The sequence below is a fragment of the Hyperoodon ampullatus genome (assembly GCF_949752795.1).
Source record: "Hyperoodon ampullatus genome assembly, chromosome: 13".
NCBI classification, from domain to species: Eukaryota; Metazoa; Chordata; class Mammalia; order Artiodactyla; family Ziphiidae; genus Hyperoodon; species Hyperoodon ampullatus.
In genome coordinates this window covers 17,962,284-17,975,728 of record NC_136926.1, presented here as the reverse complement: position 1 = coordinate 17,975,728, position 13,445 = coordinate 17,962,284, and the positions used below count along the sequence as shown (strand labels likewise).

The 13,445-nt window shown below is 50.4% G+C and overlaps 1 protein-coding gene across 1 annotated transcript; it reads left to right on the top strand.

Annotated features, from left to right (window-relative positions):
- Nucleotides 1-459: 459 nt before the first annotated feature.
- On the top strand, nucleotides 460-12,800 carry TCHP (trichoplein keratin filament binding; the record flags this gene model as incomplete). Its single annotated transcript, XM_079716982.1, has 13 exons — nucleotides 460-524; nucleotides 1,845-2,038; nucleotides 2,828-3,038; nucleotides 3,649-3,705; nucleotides 5,078-5,146; nucleotides 5,832-6,005; nucleotides 6,846-6,958; nucleotides 7,143-7,209; nucleotides 8,332-8,504; nucleotides 9,356-9,437; nucleotides 10,806-10,991; nucleotides 11,577-11,720; nucleotides 12,768-12,800. The coding sequence occupies exons 2-13, from the start codon at nucleotides 1,845-1,847 to the stop codon at nucleotides 12,798-12,800; spliced, it is 1,503 nt and encodes a 500-aa protein (XP_079573108.1). The 5' UTR covers nucleotides 460-524.
- Between the last annotated feature and the right edge of the window lie 645 nt (nucleotides 12,801-13,445).

Genomic DNA, 13,445 nt, shown 5'->3' with positions numbered 1-13,445 from the left:
CCTGGGGGGCTTAGACAACCACTGATACCCTCAGGGAGCTTGATGGGATTTGTCTGGAGTTTGGTTTGGACATCTGGATTTTTAAGAGCTCCCGAGATGATTCTCACGCGCAGCCAGGTTTGAGAACCACTGGCTTATAATCACCTCCCCTATCATATCCCTCTGATTTCCCCCCATCCTCACCTTCATCCTGAATTTGGTGTAGTGAATGGATTCTTTTCCTCTTTCCTTGCCTGTTTCCAGGACTAGCGACGTTTGCGATTGAGCTCCCCCCCATCACGCGGGGGCACCAGAGAAAAACACAGCCTTCTTTTTCCTCTCCGCGCGTCTAGTAATCGCGCTGCAGGAGGCTTGGCCCTCGCGGCGCTCCGTCACCGACCCGTTGCCCCGGCAACAAGCGGGGAAACGGCCGGCGTAGGGGCAGCTCTGCCCGGGAGGGTCGCCGCGGGCCGGGCCGGGCTCGTTTGGGACATGCTGCAGCTGGGGCCGGGACAGCCTTCGAAAATCCCGGGGCGCAGAGAAACGTAAGTCGGGGGTTTGGGCTCGGCCGGGGGCCGGCTTTGGGGCCGGAACCCTCAGAGCCCCGCTGCAGTCAGCCCCGCGCTGGCGGGAAGTGCGCCCGCCGTCGCGGGACGCGATCGCGGGGAGCCCGGGGGTTCGGCTTCCCGTTCTCACTCTGCTCCCCGCGCGCTCTGGGTCCGACACTTTCCTCTGTAACCGCTTTTGTTACAGGGATGCGACTTTTTCAGGGAGCAGCCCAGCTTGTTGGTGGCAGACCCGGGACCGGAATCTTAAGTTTTCTGACTCCTGGTGCAAAGATTTATCCGCGGGCGGCTCACAGGGCAAGGAAAAAAGTTTGTCAAGCCTGCCACGGTCTGAAGACAGATCATAAACTGGCAGCCTCAGGCTAAACTCGGCCCATACACGCAGATCATTTTCCTTCGGGATCGGAGGACTCTGAGTTTGCTTATTCAACAGAAGCTCCTTAAGCATTGTCACAGCCAAGCACTGTGTAGACCCTGCACATAGGGCAGCTTTTGGACCAGGGGAAAAGGTGTCCGGAGTGAGACTGGTTCTGCTTTCAAGTCTCCAGCTGTGTCCCCAGATTGCTCCTTGACCCATGCAAATTGATTCCTCTCTCTGGGTGGTGGTTTCTCCATCCGTAAGATGAGGGATCTCCCTCCATGCTAATCCAGAACACTTCCAGATGTGACACCTGGATTGGGCCACTCTCTGTGGGTTGCCGAAGCCAGGGCATGTTGGTCCCAACAGGCAGCCTCTTGCAGTCTACAGAGCCCCGGCCCTCATCTCAGACTAACATGAATTAGGATCCCAGCTCTTTTATAAATTTCCTCCACTTCCTGGTTTTGTGATCTTGAGCAAGTCATTTTACCTCTTTGAACTTAAGTTTTCTCACCTGCCAAAAAATGGGGCCATAGTAGCAATGAAAAAGATCGTGTATGTCAAGGGCTTGGCACACACAAGTATTCCTTAAATTATTATCTATGTTACCTTAGGCAGAGCATAGAAGTCCCCAGTGTGCTTGTCCAGCGTTGCCAGGACTGGTTCTCTGTCTCTGTCTGCAGTGCCCTTCATGATGTCTGGCTCACAGCCCGGTGCAGTCCACGCTTATTTAAGTAGATGATTTGCAGCCCTGATGACAAGTCATTTTTAAAATGCTGGTGCCTGGAGGCCTACACTAAGACTTTTTGATTTAACTGGTCTGGAGTGGGGCCCAGGCTCTACCAGGCGATTCCAGTGTTCAGCCAAGGGGTGAGGATCACGCATTAAAGGGATGAGGGGTTGCAGCAGGCTCATATTCTTACCACTGCTGTTCTCCTCAGATGGCACTCCCCACGCTGCCCTCCTCCTGGTGCAGCCGGAGGCTCCCGGATCAGCAGGCTGCACGACAGCGACACCGGGAGCAGGAGGCCCAGCTCCGGCAGCAGTGGGATCAGAACAGCCGCTACTTCAAGGTGTCTGACATCTGCAGCTCCAAACAGGCAGAATGGAGCTCCAAGGCCTCCTACCAGAGGAGGTAATTGTGTGGTGACCACCATCGGTTAGGGTTGAGGGCCACTTGCTGTCAGGAGATGTGACCTTAAGGACCTGGGGGAGTGTGGCTGGACAGCATGGATTACCTGCACAGTGGTGTCTTCCCAACTGTAAATTGAAAAAAAATCATCAGTGAAGCGACACATTTGCACTGAAAAAGATAAAATGATGAGAAATGTATGTAGAATGTGGAAGTCTCCTTTGTAACCCCATACCCCCAGGAGAGAACCAAAATGAACTGTCTGGTGCATATCCTCCCATACTCTTTTCCATTTGTGTTTGTGTGTAAATATATATACACACATACACCCATTTTCTGTAGAAATACATGTAAAAACATTGAAGTTAAAAGCATAGGTTTTGGAGTCAGACAGACCTAGATAGAAACCCTGACTGTGTCACCTGCTGTATGAATGAGCTCAGTTTCCTCATCAGTGATGTGGGGCTAAAACAGAACCTACTTTATAGGATTTATGTGATGATTAAAATAAAACCGTCCAGGTATGTAGTACCTGGTACACGGTAACTGCTCAAATAATATTAGCTGGTACTGTTAACACGTGCATATATAAGCCCATTATACATTTTCTTCTTGCAAAAACAAGATTCTATTATGCGTAGTGGTTCTGTCACCTCTGTTCACTTTGGCTGGAAGAAACCTTCCCAGGTCACCACATTCTGTCTGCCTCAGCCTCTGTCACCCACACAACCAGCCACGTGTTCCCTGTGCGGCTGTAGCACATCTGGTTGATGGTGGCTCCTTCTTACCCAGCATGCACGCCTACCAGCGGGAGAAGATGAAGGAGGAGGGGAGGAAGTGTCTGGAGGCCCGACGGCAGAGACTCAGGCAGCTTCTGGTGGAGGAGCAGGACCTGCTGGCCAGAGAACTGGAGGAGCTGAGGCTGAGCATGAACTTGAGGGAAAGAAGAATCCGGGAGCAGCACGGCAATCTGAAGTCAGCCCGAGAGGAGCAAAGGAAACTGGTAAGTAGCTTTTTAGGAGGCTGCAGAGCGGGAGTCCCCAGCCTGTCAGTGATGCCACATGGGGTCCCCTCGGGGGCTCTGACCTGTTGAGACGGCAGTTCACTCCAGAGCCAGTCGGGAAAAGTGCTTACTGTGAGTTGTTCTTTATGTGTGTTTTCTATGAGTCATCTCTATTCTCTTTGGCCCCTTAATCATTACATCTGAGTCCTTTTTCTTTATTCTAGTTCTCTGGTCCCACAAAAGGCTGGGAGTGGTATATTTTATCTTCCAAAGTAGTTGTGTGCAATGGTGATCCCCAAAACTCTGTTTTAAAGCCTGTTGTATATTTTGAAACAGATCTTTAATATCTAGGACCCATCTGTAGCATCAGATTTGGGCCCCCTTTTGTCACCATTATAAGAGTCATTTGTCAGCACTGCGTGTTTCCAGTCAGGTGTCTGGCTCCCAGCGCCGTGGGTGTGAGGCATGTGGGAGGTCTGAAGGGCAGGCACAGGGCTGGCGTGCCAGTGGAGGAGCTCTTAGCCTGAGCTGACTTCTATTGTGGGTTATCCAAAATGTGGACAGATTGGAAAAGTGACGTCAGGCTTCCCTCTTTGTGTTTTCTTGACAGCTTGCTGAACAGCTTTTGTATGAACACTGGAAAAAGAACAACCCCAAACTTCGAGAGGTGAAAACCAAGGAGATCCTTCTGTTGGTTTGCCTAAGTAGATGAAGTCATGTTTCCCGTCTTGTTTTTAAGCTTGCATCTTGTGCTGGGGTGAAACAGAGATCACTCCAGCCACCTTGAAAAGAAGCCCCACACAGAAGACCTGGTTCATTTGGTTAACAGCTACAAGTGGCTGGGAGGTTGGGACGTCTGATAGGGAGGGGGGAACCCAAGGGCAGAGGCTGGGTAGGCAGAAGGGGCCACCTTGGACGGCCTCATACGGTCTTCCCCTGGAAGTGCTGGGGAGCGCCTGCGTGATTTTAAGCAGGGGTGCAACAGGGTCCCAGCTGCATTTTGGGGAGCAGCAGCTTTGGCAGTAATGTCGAGGTGGGCGGGAAGGGGTGATGTCAATTGAGGTGTTGCTGCCGCAGCCCAGGCAAGTGATGGTGAAGGTCAGAACTGGGGTGGCAGGAGAAAGGGGGACAAATCCACAGGCTTCGGGGCAAGGAGAGAGCGGGGCGTCTTGGCTGGGGTGACATTATTCAGCAGAGATTGGGCTAGAGGGAGAGAATCCCATGAAGGATATAATTAATTAAGTTCAGTTTATAGTTTGTGTATACACTTGGTGTGTTAATTTGTGTACTCATAACTTCATGTAGAAATTGCCAGTCACAAGTAATAGAGCATCTGGCTGCTCTGGAGTGTTGTGCGGTTAGCTCCAAACCTGGGAGGACTCCTCTCCCCAGCCATTTGTAGATTTCAGTGGCTCCTCCAAAGTCATGTACTCAGATGTTTATTCAGAACATTCAAGTTAGTTGCAAATGTTTACATGTGTGAGTTGAGGAAGAAATTAAAAACTTTTATAAACAATTTCCCAAACAAAAGCTTTTGGACAGTGGTACAATTCATTTTCTGATACAAAAGATTGCTTAAACCCAAATCTCTTATTAATTACCCCAATTTGTTGCATCTATTGATACAGGTAGTGCATGTTTTTATAGCTGCTCTTTCACAGAGGGAGTACTGGGGAGCCAGGCCAAAGGTTGAGTCTGTTCCTCATCCAGCTTCTGCCCTGGGGCCTGGCAGGCTTTAGACCTACCAGGGTGGCCTTTGAGATTAGATTTCCATTTCAGTGTCTGCTGACCTGTTCCCGCTCAGCCCCAAGGGTACTGGAAGAAAAGTTTGTTACTTTTTTCCAATTCTTGACATGGTTTAGAATTGATTGGTCCTTTGGTTTTCTAATTGACTTGCATTCAGACTGTATATGTTGGGGTCACCATGCACTTCCTTATAAGACACCTGGCCACATTCCAGGCCATGACACTGTACTTGGCAGTGAATGTGTGTCCAATGAATCAGTGAGGAAGTTTATTCTCTGCCTTCTCGTCCTCAGATTGAATTGGAACTTCACAAGAAACATGTGATAAACTCTTGGGAAACACAGAAAGAGGAAAAAAAACAGGTGTGGTATGTGTTGGGAGACTGTCTCCATGTCTTTAAATTTGTTTCTTGTTTTCAATGTTAATGACTCCAATACAGGAATAGACTTTTTCTCGGTTTACTTAACACATGTTAAAACTGAATGTTTGCTGCTCTTATGCAGACAAGAATCCTACGTGATCACTCCCAGGGGCAGAATAAGACAAGGCGTCCAGGGCTGGTTGATGGTAGATGCAACATGCATCCTTAAAGGTTGTTTCTGTTGCAGCACCCTCTTTTGATCTAATTTACGTCATAAACTCTCAACCTTGGTTTATAGCAGCAACTCTGGGGATAAAAGTCCACACCTCTGTGGACCCATTGCTTCACCTCTGGGTTCATTTTGGAAAGTGTTTTGTTGACTTGTGGAAGGGAAGGAACCCTGGTGTTCTTGAGCCCCTCCTCTGTACCAGGCACTGTGCTGAGAGCCTCCCCAGCTTCGTCTCTGAGGGCAGCACCACTCCCATGGTTCCCACAGTGAGAATCGAGCCCGGGAAGATGCACCTTTGCCTGGGCCACACAGCTGATAAGTGCGTGGCCTCCTCGGGTACAGGCATGTTGGAATGAGGAACGGGGCTCTGAGGCCTGCTGACCGGTGGTGGGGAGCTGGGTCTTTGCCAGCTCCATGCTACAGATACTGACCCCCGGGTCCCTTTGGCTCCATGCAGCAAGAAGCCGCCGAAGAGGAAAAGGAAAAACGGTATGAAAATGAATATGAAACGGCCCGACGGGAAGCGCTGGAACAGATGAAAGCAGAAGAGGAGAGGAGGCAACTGGAGGGTAAACTGCAGGCAGACGCCCTGCGCCAGCAGATGGAGGAGCTGAAGGTGAAGGAGATGGAGGTGAGGGCGAGCCCTGGCGCCAGGGCCTCCTCGCTTGCAGCTCCTTGTTGTTAGGAAACGGGCGTTTAAAAAGCTGCACTAAACAGAGACCATATCGGGGGGGGGGGGCGATTCTAAGAAGGGAAACAATGCTGGGCTCTCCTTCTGACACGTGCTCCCACCTGTGGTTCTTTCTGTGCCCAGATTCTAGAGTGTCAACCGTCAGGAGATAACACGCGTCCCCTCTGACGTGTGTAGAGAGGCCTGCTGTCCGAGAGCCTCCCGAGAACTTGGATTTCAAGTGCTCTTAGTAGACATGACTTAGTCTGATGATCCAGCACACAGCTCTCGCGGGAGACTAGCAGTTTGGGGGTCTCAAGGCACAAACCATGAGGATCTTTGGTCCAGGAAGCTGTTTTGAGAATACTGTGCACTGTCGCTCTGAGGGGCTGGATCTTCTCATTCAGGCAAGGGGAGCACTCCCCCCCTTCCCCAGGCCAGAATGATTCAAGAACTAGATCCTTTGTGCCCACTACGTATTCTAAGTGCCGAGCACTGGGCTGGCTGCTAGGGATACAGCTGGGAGCTGTGTCAGGTCAGGGAGACAGATGTTTAGTTACAATAGGCTTGGACAGTGCAGGGCCCTGTGGGAGCACGGGGCAGGGGTTCATCCTTGTCGGCAGGGTTGGGTAGGCCCAGAAGATGAATGAGTGAGCTGGGCCAAGGGGCTCAGAGCCCCGGAGGTGGAAGGGGATCCTGGCACCAGGTGGCCAGGCCACCCTTGTTGCGTCCTGTCTGCTGAGGGATGAAGGAACTCTGATTCTCACACGCTTACCTGGGTTTACCGTCTTGTACCCATAGGCCACCAAACTAAAGAAGGAGCAGGAGAATCTGCTGAAGCAGCGCTGGGAGCTGGAGAGGCTGGAGGAAGAGCGGAAGCAGATGGCAGCCTTGTGGCAGAAGGCGGAGCTGGGGTGCGTGTGAGAAGGACCCCCAACCCCTCGCCTGCCTTCCCCAAGCGGGCGAGCCTCTCACTTTCTCAGACGTGCACTGGTAACCCTGAAACCGAACGGGATACAATCTGCAGAAAGCAGCTGTCTAACCTCTGCTTAATTCTTTAGGAAACACTGAAGGCAACCCATATTTTCTCATTTCTAGACGCTTTTTGAGACATCAGTATAACGTGCAGCTCAACAGACGTACACAGCAGATCCAAGAGGAACTGGTAAATCTGAAGGGACAGCCTGGCGTTTCTTTCACTTTCTTTTGAAAAGCATGTTTTCCATTGCTTAGTAATGGGTGCATTCTCATAAGAAAACACCAAGTGAGATCCCCCCTTGACCAGCAGCCCCTGCAATCCCTGCCCCTCCCAGAGGTGTCTGTTTGGGTGTACATCTTTCTAGATATGCAGTTGACCCCTGAACCACGTGGGGGTTAGGGGTGCTGACCCCCACGGAGTTGAAAACCCGTGTACTGCTCTCTCTGCCTCAAAAACAAAGGAATTGATAAATAACCCACTGAAGGGCAGGAAGCTAAAACAGTTTGGTTAGAATCAGGACTCAAACCCTAGTTCCTTTCAGTCTACATACTGTACTCTCTAGTCAAACACTTTTCCCACACTTAGTTAATTTAAAGATCTGTAAAATAAAAATACAAGTAGTATATTTATTGAAAAAAATCTGTGTGTAAGTGGACTCACACAGTTCAAACCCATGTTGTTCAGGAATCAACTGTATTTACATACACACACATACAGGGAAGTGGTGAGTTTGGGGGGCTTTCAGTTTCATTTTAAAATGTACTTGAAGTGGCATTGCACAGCACAGTACTTAAGAGTACACCTCAGACTTCCAGACCAGTGTTCTTAGACTGAGCCTGTTCTTTCTGACTAGCTGCTCGGTATTCCTGGCAAGTATTTTGATGGGCTCCCTCACTGAGACCGGACAGGAGAGTTGCTCTCCCACCCCAGTCGGCTTTCCTCTTACGGAACAGCTGCAGTGAGCACTTTGTGCATATATCTCTGCGCATTTGTGTCTCTGTAGCTTATATCCCGTGAAGTGGAATTGCTGGCAAATTGTGTTCTAAAAAGCTGTGCTACCAGATGTGTCCGAGGGCAGAGATGTGGATGTGGTGGCAGAGGGTCTCTCCCTGTGGGCAGAGAAAAGCTCCTGGGCCTCTGTGGTGTCTAAACCATCCCTACGTGATCACATCCTGCCTGCTCTGGAAACAGCCCATGTCTTCCCAGAACGCCTGCTTTCAGTGCTGAGGGGCTGGCTGGCGGAGCTGAGGCTGTTGCTACTGCAGGGCTGGGCACCGCGCCCACTGCGCTTCCTCGTCCTTCCTCTAGGAGGCAGACAGGCGCATCCTGCAGGCGCTGCTGGAGGAGGAGGACGAGAACCAGCGCGTGCACCTGGCCCGGAGGGAGCAGGCCCAGGCCGACGTGGCCTGGATGAAGCAGGTCATCGAGGAGCAGCTGCAACTGGAGAGGGCGCGGGAGGCGGAGCTGCAGATGCTGTTGAGGTGAGAGGTGGCATCCCGGCCTCTACCTGGGCCTCGATCCCCACAGGTCAGCAGGTCACCGTGAGGGTTGTCTGCTGCTGCTGAAACTCCCATCCTTGTCCCTCTGTCCATCGTTCGTGAGGAGCACATCTTTGCTAACGGACCTGCTTGTGGGGTGCTTCCCTCGGGTTATTTAAGGTGGAAGCTGTTAGGGTTTAGAGTAAGGATCTGTTCAGCTGAGATCTTAGAAACTTGAAAGGAAATGGTTATAAATTATGGAGACGTTGAATGCTTCTTAGGTCTATATGAATGGGTCTGGATCCTAAAACTTAACCTGGTAGATTGAAGTACTGGAGTAACAGGTAACGCTCACTGAGCACTTACCGTGTTCCAGACACTGCGCTAAGTACTCTACGGTCCTCCTCCTGTTTAATCCTGACATCCAGCCCAGTGCTGGGGTCACAGAGTACTTGGGTCACGGGGAGTCGAGGCAGTCACTCACTTGCCCCAGGCCACAGGGCGAGCTAGAGTGACCGCAGGAACATGGTGACAGAACTCAGGCACCGGCGTGCCCCTCCTCTTCTCCAGCCCCGATGGTTTCATTCACTTCAGTGTTTAAATGTCCTGGATGCATGTCTTCACCAGTGCTTTCTGTAAGGAGATGGAGTGTTAAAAAAGGGAACTTAAAGTACTTACGATAGTAATACTTTCTGTGGTTGTCCTTCCCTGTAATCTGCTGAAAGTTTATTTGGAGGTCGGCTGCACAGAAGGTGTGTGCTACCTGGTGCCTTGGAGCGCTGTTGGTTCTTTGGTTCTCTTCTACCACTGGTGGTGGTAAGGATCCAGCTGTCATCCTCTCTGTGTCTCCCTAGGGAGGAGGCTAAGGAAATGTGGGAAAAGAGAGAGGCAGAGTGGGCCCGCGAGAGGCGTGCTCGAGACCGGCTGATGAGCGAGGTAATCTGGGAATGGGCGCAGGTGGCCGGGCGGGTGTCTGGGGTTGGTGACCACGTGCTGACCCTGCCAAATGTTCTGGGAACAGAGTCCCCTCTGGGCATTTTCAGTGGACTTTCAATATCATTATAAAAGTAATATACGCTGACTAGGAAAAAATTCAGTACAGAAAAGTAAAAAAACAGTCACCATCTACATCATCTACACAGCCACTATTTATTTCCTTCTACGCTTCTGTTTCTGTGGATAATGTGTTTTCTACATATTATACTGAGCTATTTGATTTCGATCATTTTATTATACTATTATATCTTCTTTGTAAATGTCATTTTGATGGCTGTGTAATATATCTTGTGGGTATACAGTAGTTTGTTTTTCCGTTTCCTTTTGTGGATCCATTTTTTTTCTGAATTTGAGCTGTTATATATTACTGCAGTGAACATCTTGGTGCAGAAGCCTTTTCCACATTTAGGATTTTTTTTTTGGAGTGCAAAACCACAAGTAGACTAAGGAACATGACTGTTTTATTTGTCATATATAAGTAGTGCATTATAAGACACACCCCAATTTAAGGAAATCTTTTGGGGGAAAAAAGGTCTTTATTATCCATGTATTGGAAGTTATCTTAAAGTGGTTTAAAGTGGAAATTATATTCTGTGCATGCCAGCATGCTACATTTTAGAACCCATGGGAAATCTGGTCTCAACTGGTGCTTTTTTACTTTTGTGAATACCAGATATTCTCCAGCATCTTTTTATTTTTTTCCCCCACTTAAAATGTTTCTCCTCATTGTGGCCACTTTACATGTCCCCCCCCCAGAGAGCATGACTGCTGGGTATGGCAGGTGGCTTCCTGCTGTTCCTGGTTCCCAAGTCCTGACCATCATCTGGACATAATCCTGCTCTGGCCAAGAATCAAACACAGCAGGTTTCTGCTGCTTTGAGCAGTAAATTTAAATCCACAAGGTTGGTGGGATGACCCAGACTCTGCCTCTGGCCATCTATGTGGCTTGTGATTTCTTACTTTTTCTAGAACTCACTGATAGGGAGTGAGAGTCACCTTGTTGCTATGTGTCTGTGTCCTGGGGACGGAGCTCCATCCCTGCCTGCTTTATCTCTTTGGTGCTCAGCTGTCTCCATACGCACAGTCCACGTGCACTCTGTGTGCGATGGGGACGCATGGGAAACATGGCCGATTGTTTGGACTGATCCCGTAGTCTGGGCTTGCCTTCATCCTGGTGTATTTGGGCCTGAGGCTGAGGATTAGGCTGGGTCTCCATGTAGCTGCAGCTGCAGACTGTCCATGGCTGATAGAACAGGCATCTGTTAAAGTCTAACCAAAATCTTCCCTCTTCCTTTCCACTGAGGATAGGTTCTGACAGGGAGACAACAACAAATACAGGAAAAGATTGAACAAAACCGACGGGAGCAAGAGGAATCCCTGAGACACAGAGAGCAACTTATTCGAGATCTTGAGGAGGCAAGGGAGTCAGCCCATCGTGAGAAAGAGGAGAGCGAAGAACTGAAATCGGCCAGGAAGCAAGAGCTGGAAGCCCAGGTGGGGCTGAGCCCTGGGATGAACGCACGGGCAGCAGGCCCTGCTGAGTTTCCTGCGCCATCATGGCACAGGGTTCAGGGACCCTTGACTTATTTCCACAGCCTGGCCTGGACCTTGTCCAGGAAGCCCACGTTTGGGAGCTCAGAGCATCCCTTTTCATTTCCCGCTGGAACCCTGACCCTCCTGGTTGTAGCTCCAGCCCCGCTCTGGGTCCTCCGTCTCCTGTGGGAACAAGGCTGCTGTTACCGTTCCTTGCTTCTTTCCTGGCTGCATCTGCAAGCACCTGGCTCGCTGGCCACACGTCTCTTTTTATTCGATTCAGTACCTAATAGTTAACACAGAAGGATCTTCCCAACACGTGGCTATATCCAGAGCTTTTTACAAGGTGCATTTTACCACACACGTAACCTCTCCAGTAGCACCACGGTACTGTTCAGTACCATGAATGTCCTTCCCATGAGGGCACTTGCACCACTAGTGCTGAGCGCTGATGCTCCAGCGGGGGGACCTGAGCCAGTCCCTCTGGATCAGAGGCAGGGTTCTGCCCTGTGGCCTGTCCCGGGTGACTTTGCTCTTGGTGCCCAGGTTGCAGAGCGCCAGCTGCAGGCGTGGGAAGCGGACCAGCAGGAAGAGGAGGAGGAAGAAGAGGCGAGGCAGGCAGAGCAGCTCACAGATGCCCTGCTGCGGCAGGAGGCGAAGATGATGGCCGAGCAGGGCTACCGGCCCAAGGTAGGGAGCCGCAGGGGACGGCGCTACTGCTGTGCTGCTCAGCCTGGCCCTGCTCTCCCAGGCTTGCTCACAGCCCAGGGTGCAGGGCTGCTTCCCAGCAGCTCAGATTCTTCCCTGCTCCTCTTCTTGTGTGTTTCTTCCTTTCTCGACTGGTAGGGAACCTTGACACAGCGTCTGTTTCAGTCCTTCATTGGGCCTCAAACAGCCCTTGTGGCGACTTTGCTCTGGCTCCTGCCGCTGCAGCCCAAGGACTGAGGTCCTGACTGCTAAGCTGCATGCCTGGCCACCCTGTTCGGGATAGAGTACAATCCAAGAAGAGCTTTGGCGTGGTTGGTGAGAGGTGAAGGCACAGTGGTGCTGGGTCCTAACTGTCCAGACAGCAGAGCCCAGCTGACCGGGGTGACCAGGGGCTTGTTTCCCTTCCTCTCCTGCCCTTGGCACCTGCGGTTGCCCCCTCCCTGTCATCTGATCCTCTCCTTCCTTCTTTCCCTGCCTCACGAACTACTTGAGTGACCCCCGATGCGGGGCATCGGGGGATCACAGAGCAGCAGAGGCCGTCACCCCTGCTTCAAGGGAGCTGATGACTAAAGCACCCAGGAACTGACTGAGGGCTCAGCAGGCGTGTCGCCTTTGTCCCTCCTTTAGCAGGGCCACTCTGGCGCTCTAACAGAGAGGCCAGCTCCCCTGTGGTCAGAAACTCTGGGAAGCTGATGAAACAGAGCAGGTGCCACACCTGCTGCAGAACGTCAGTGTCCTAACTGGCCGGGGATCTCAAGGTGCAGGGAACAGCATTTTCTAAACTTATTCCATCATGGATCAGTGAGTGTCTCAGATGGAGGTCTCAAAGAGCCACGTGAAACGTTACTTAGGGCTGGTACCTAAAAAAAAAAGAGGGCCTCATTTAGGGCCTAGGGTCAAAGACTTTTCAGCTATAAATGAAAATAGCCATTTATACTGTGCTTGTAGCTCTTTCTTAAAATGAGATTAATTTCCAGCGCCCCAGAGACTGCTGACCTAATCAGTCTTATGTTTTCTTTCTCTTCTCAGCCTTACGGACATCCCAGAATCGCTTGGAACTGACTCTGTTGGTACTGTAAGCACGGAGAGCAAGGCTGGTGAGGCCTCTGACATGCAGCCGCCAGACCGTTTTACGTGTTCTGTTCCAGCGATCGGGTCACTGTAAAATAGTTCAGTGGGCCTGTTCAGTTCCACAATTAAACAGAGAGAGGGTCTGGTCAGACGTTAAGCTGTGATGGATTTGCAGCGTGCAGCAGGAGGCCCTTTCCTGCCTTTCTTATCCTAGAAAGGGGCTTCATAGTTAAGACGTTGACAGTGCTGTCACAGTCCTGTAATAAATATGATGATAAATAATGTAGATTCTAAACCAATGCTAGGAGTTACACGTTGTGTTCCATGACAGGATACATGGTTTCCTGTTGTCTCACCCCTAATTGTCAACCTCCAGTGAGGACTCCAACTAGAGATAGAGAAGTTTTTCAGTTTTTAAAATTGCCATTTAAATTTAACTATTCTATTGAAAACAAATTTGTGGGTCTTGGTACAGTTTATTAATTTCAGGATTTATTAATTTAGTTGTCCCAAAAGGATCACGTCTTGTTTTATGGAAGAAAAGAACTATGAACCCTGAGACAGTCTGATGTCATCCATGGATGCTTTCTAAAAAGGTGGTGATAAATGAGTCTTTCCTCCTTAAAGAAGCATTTT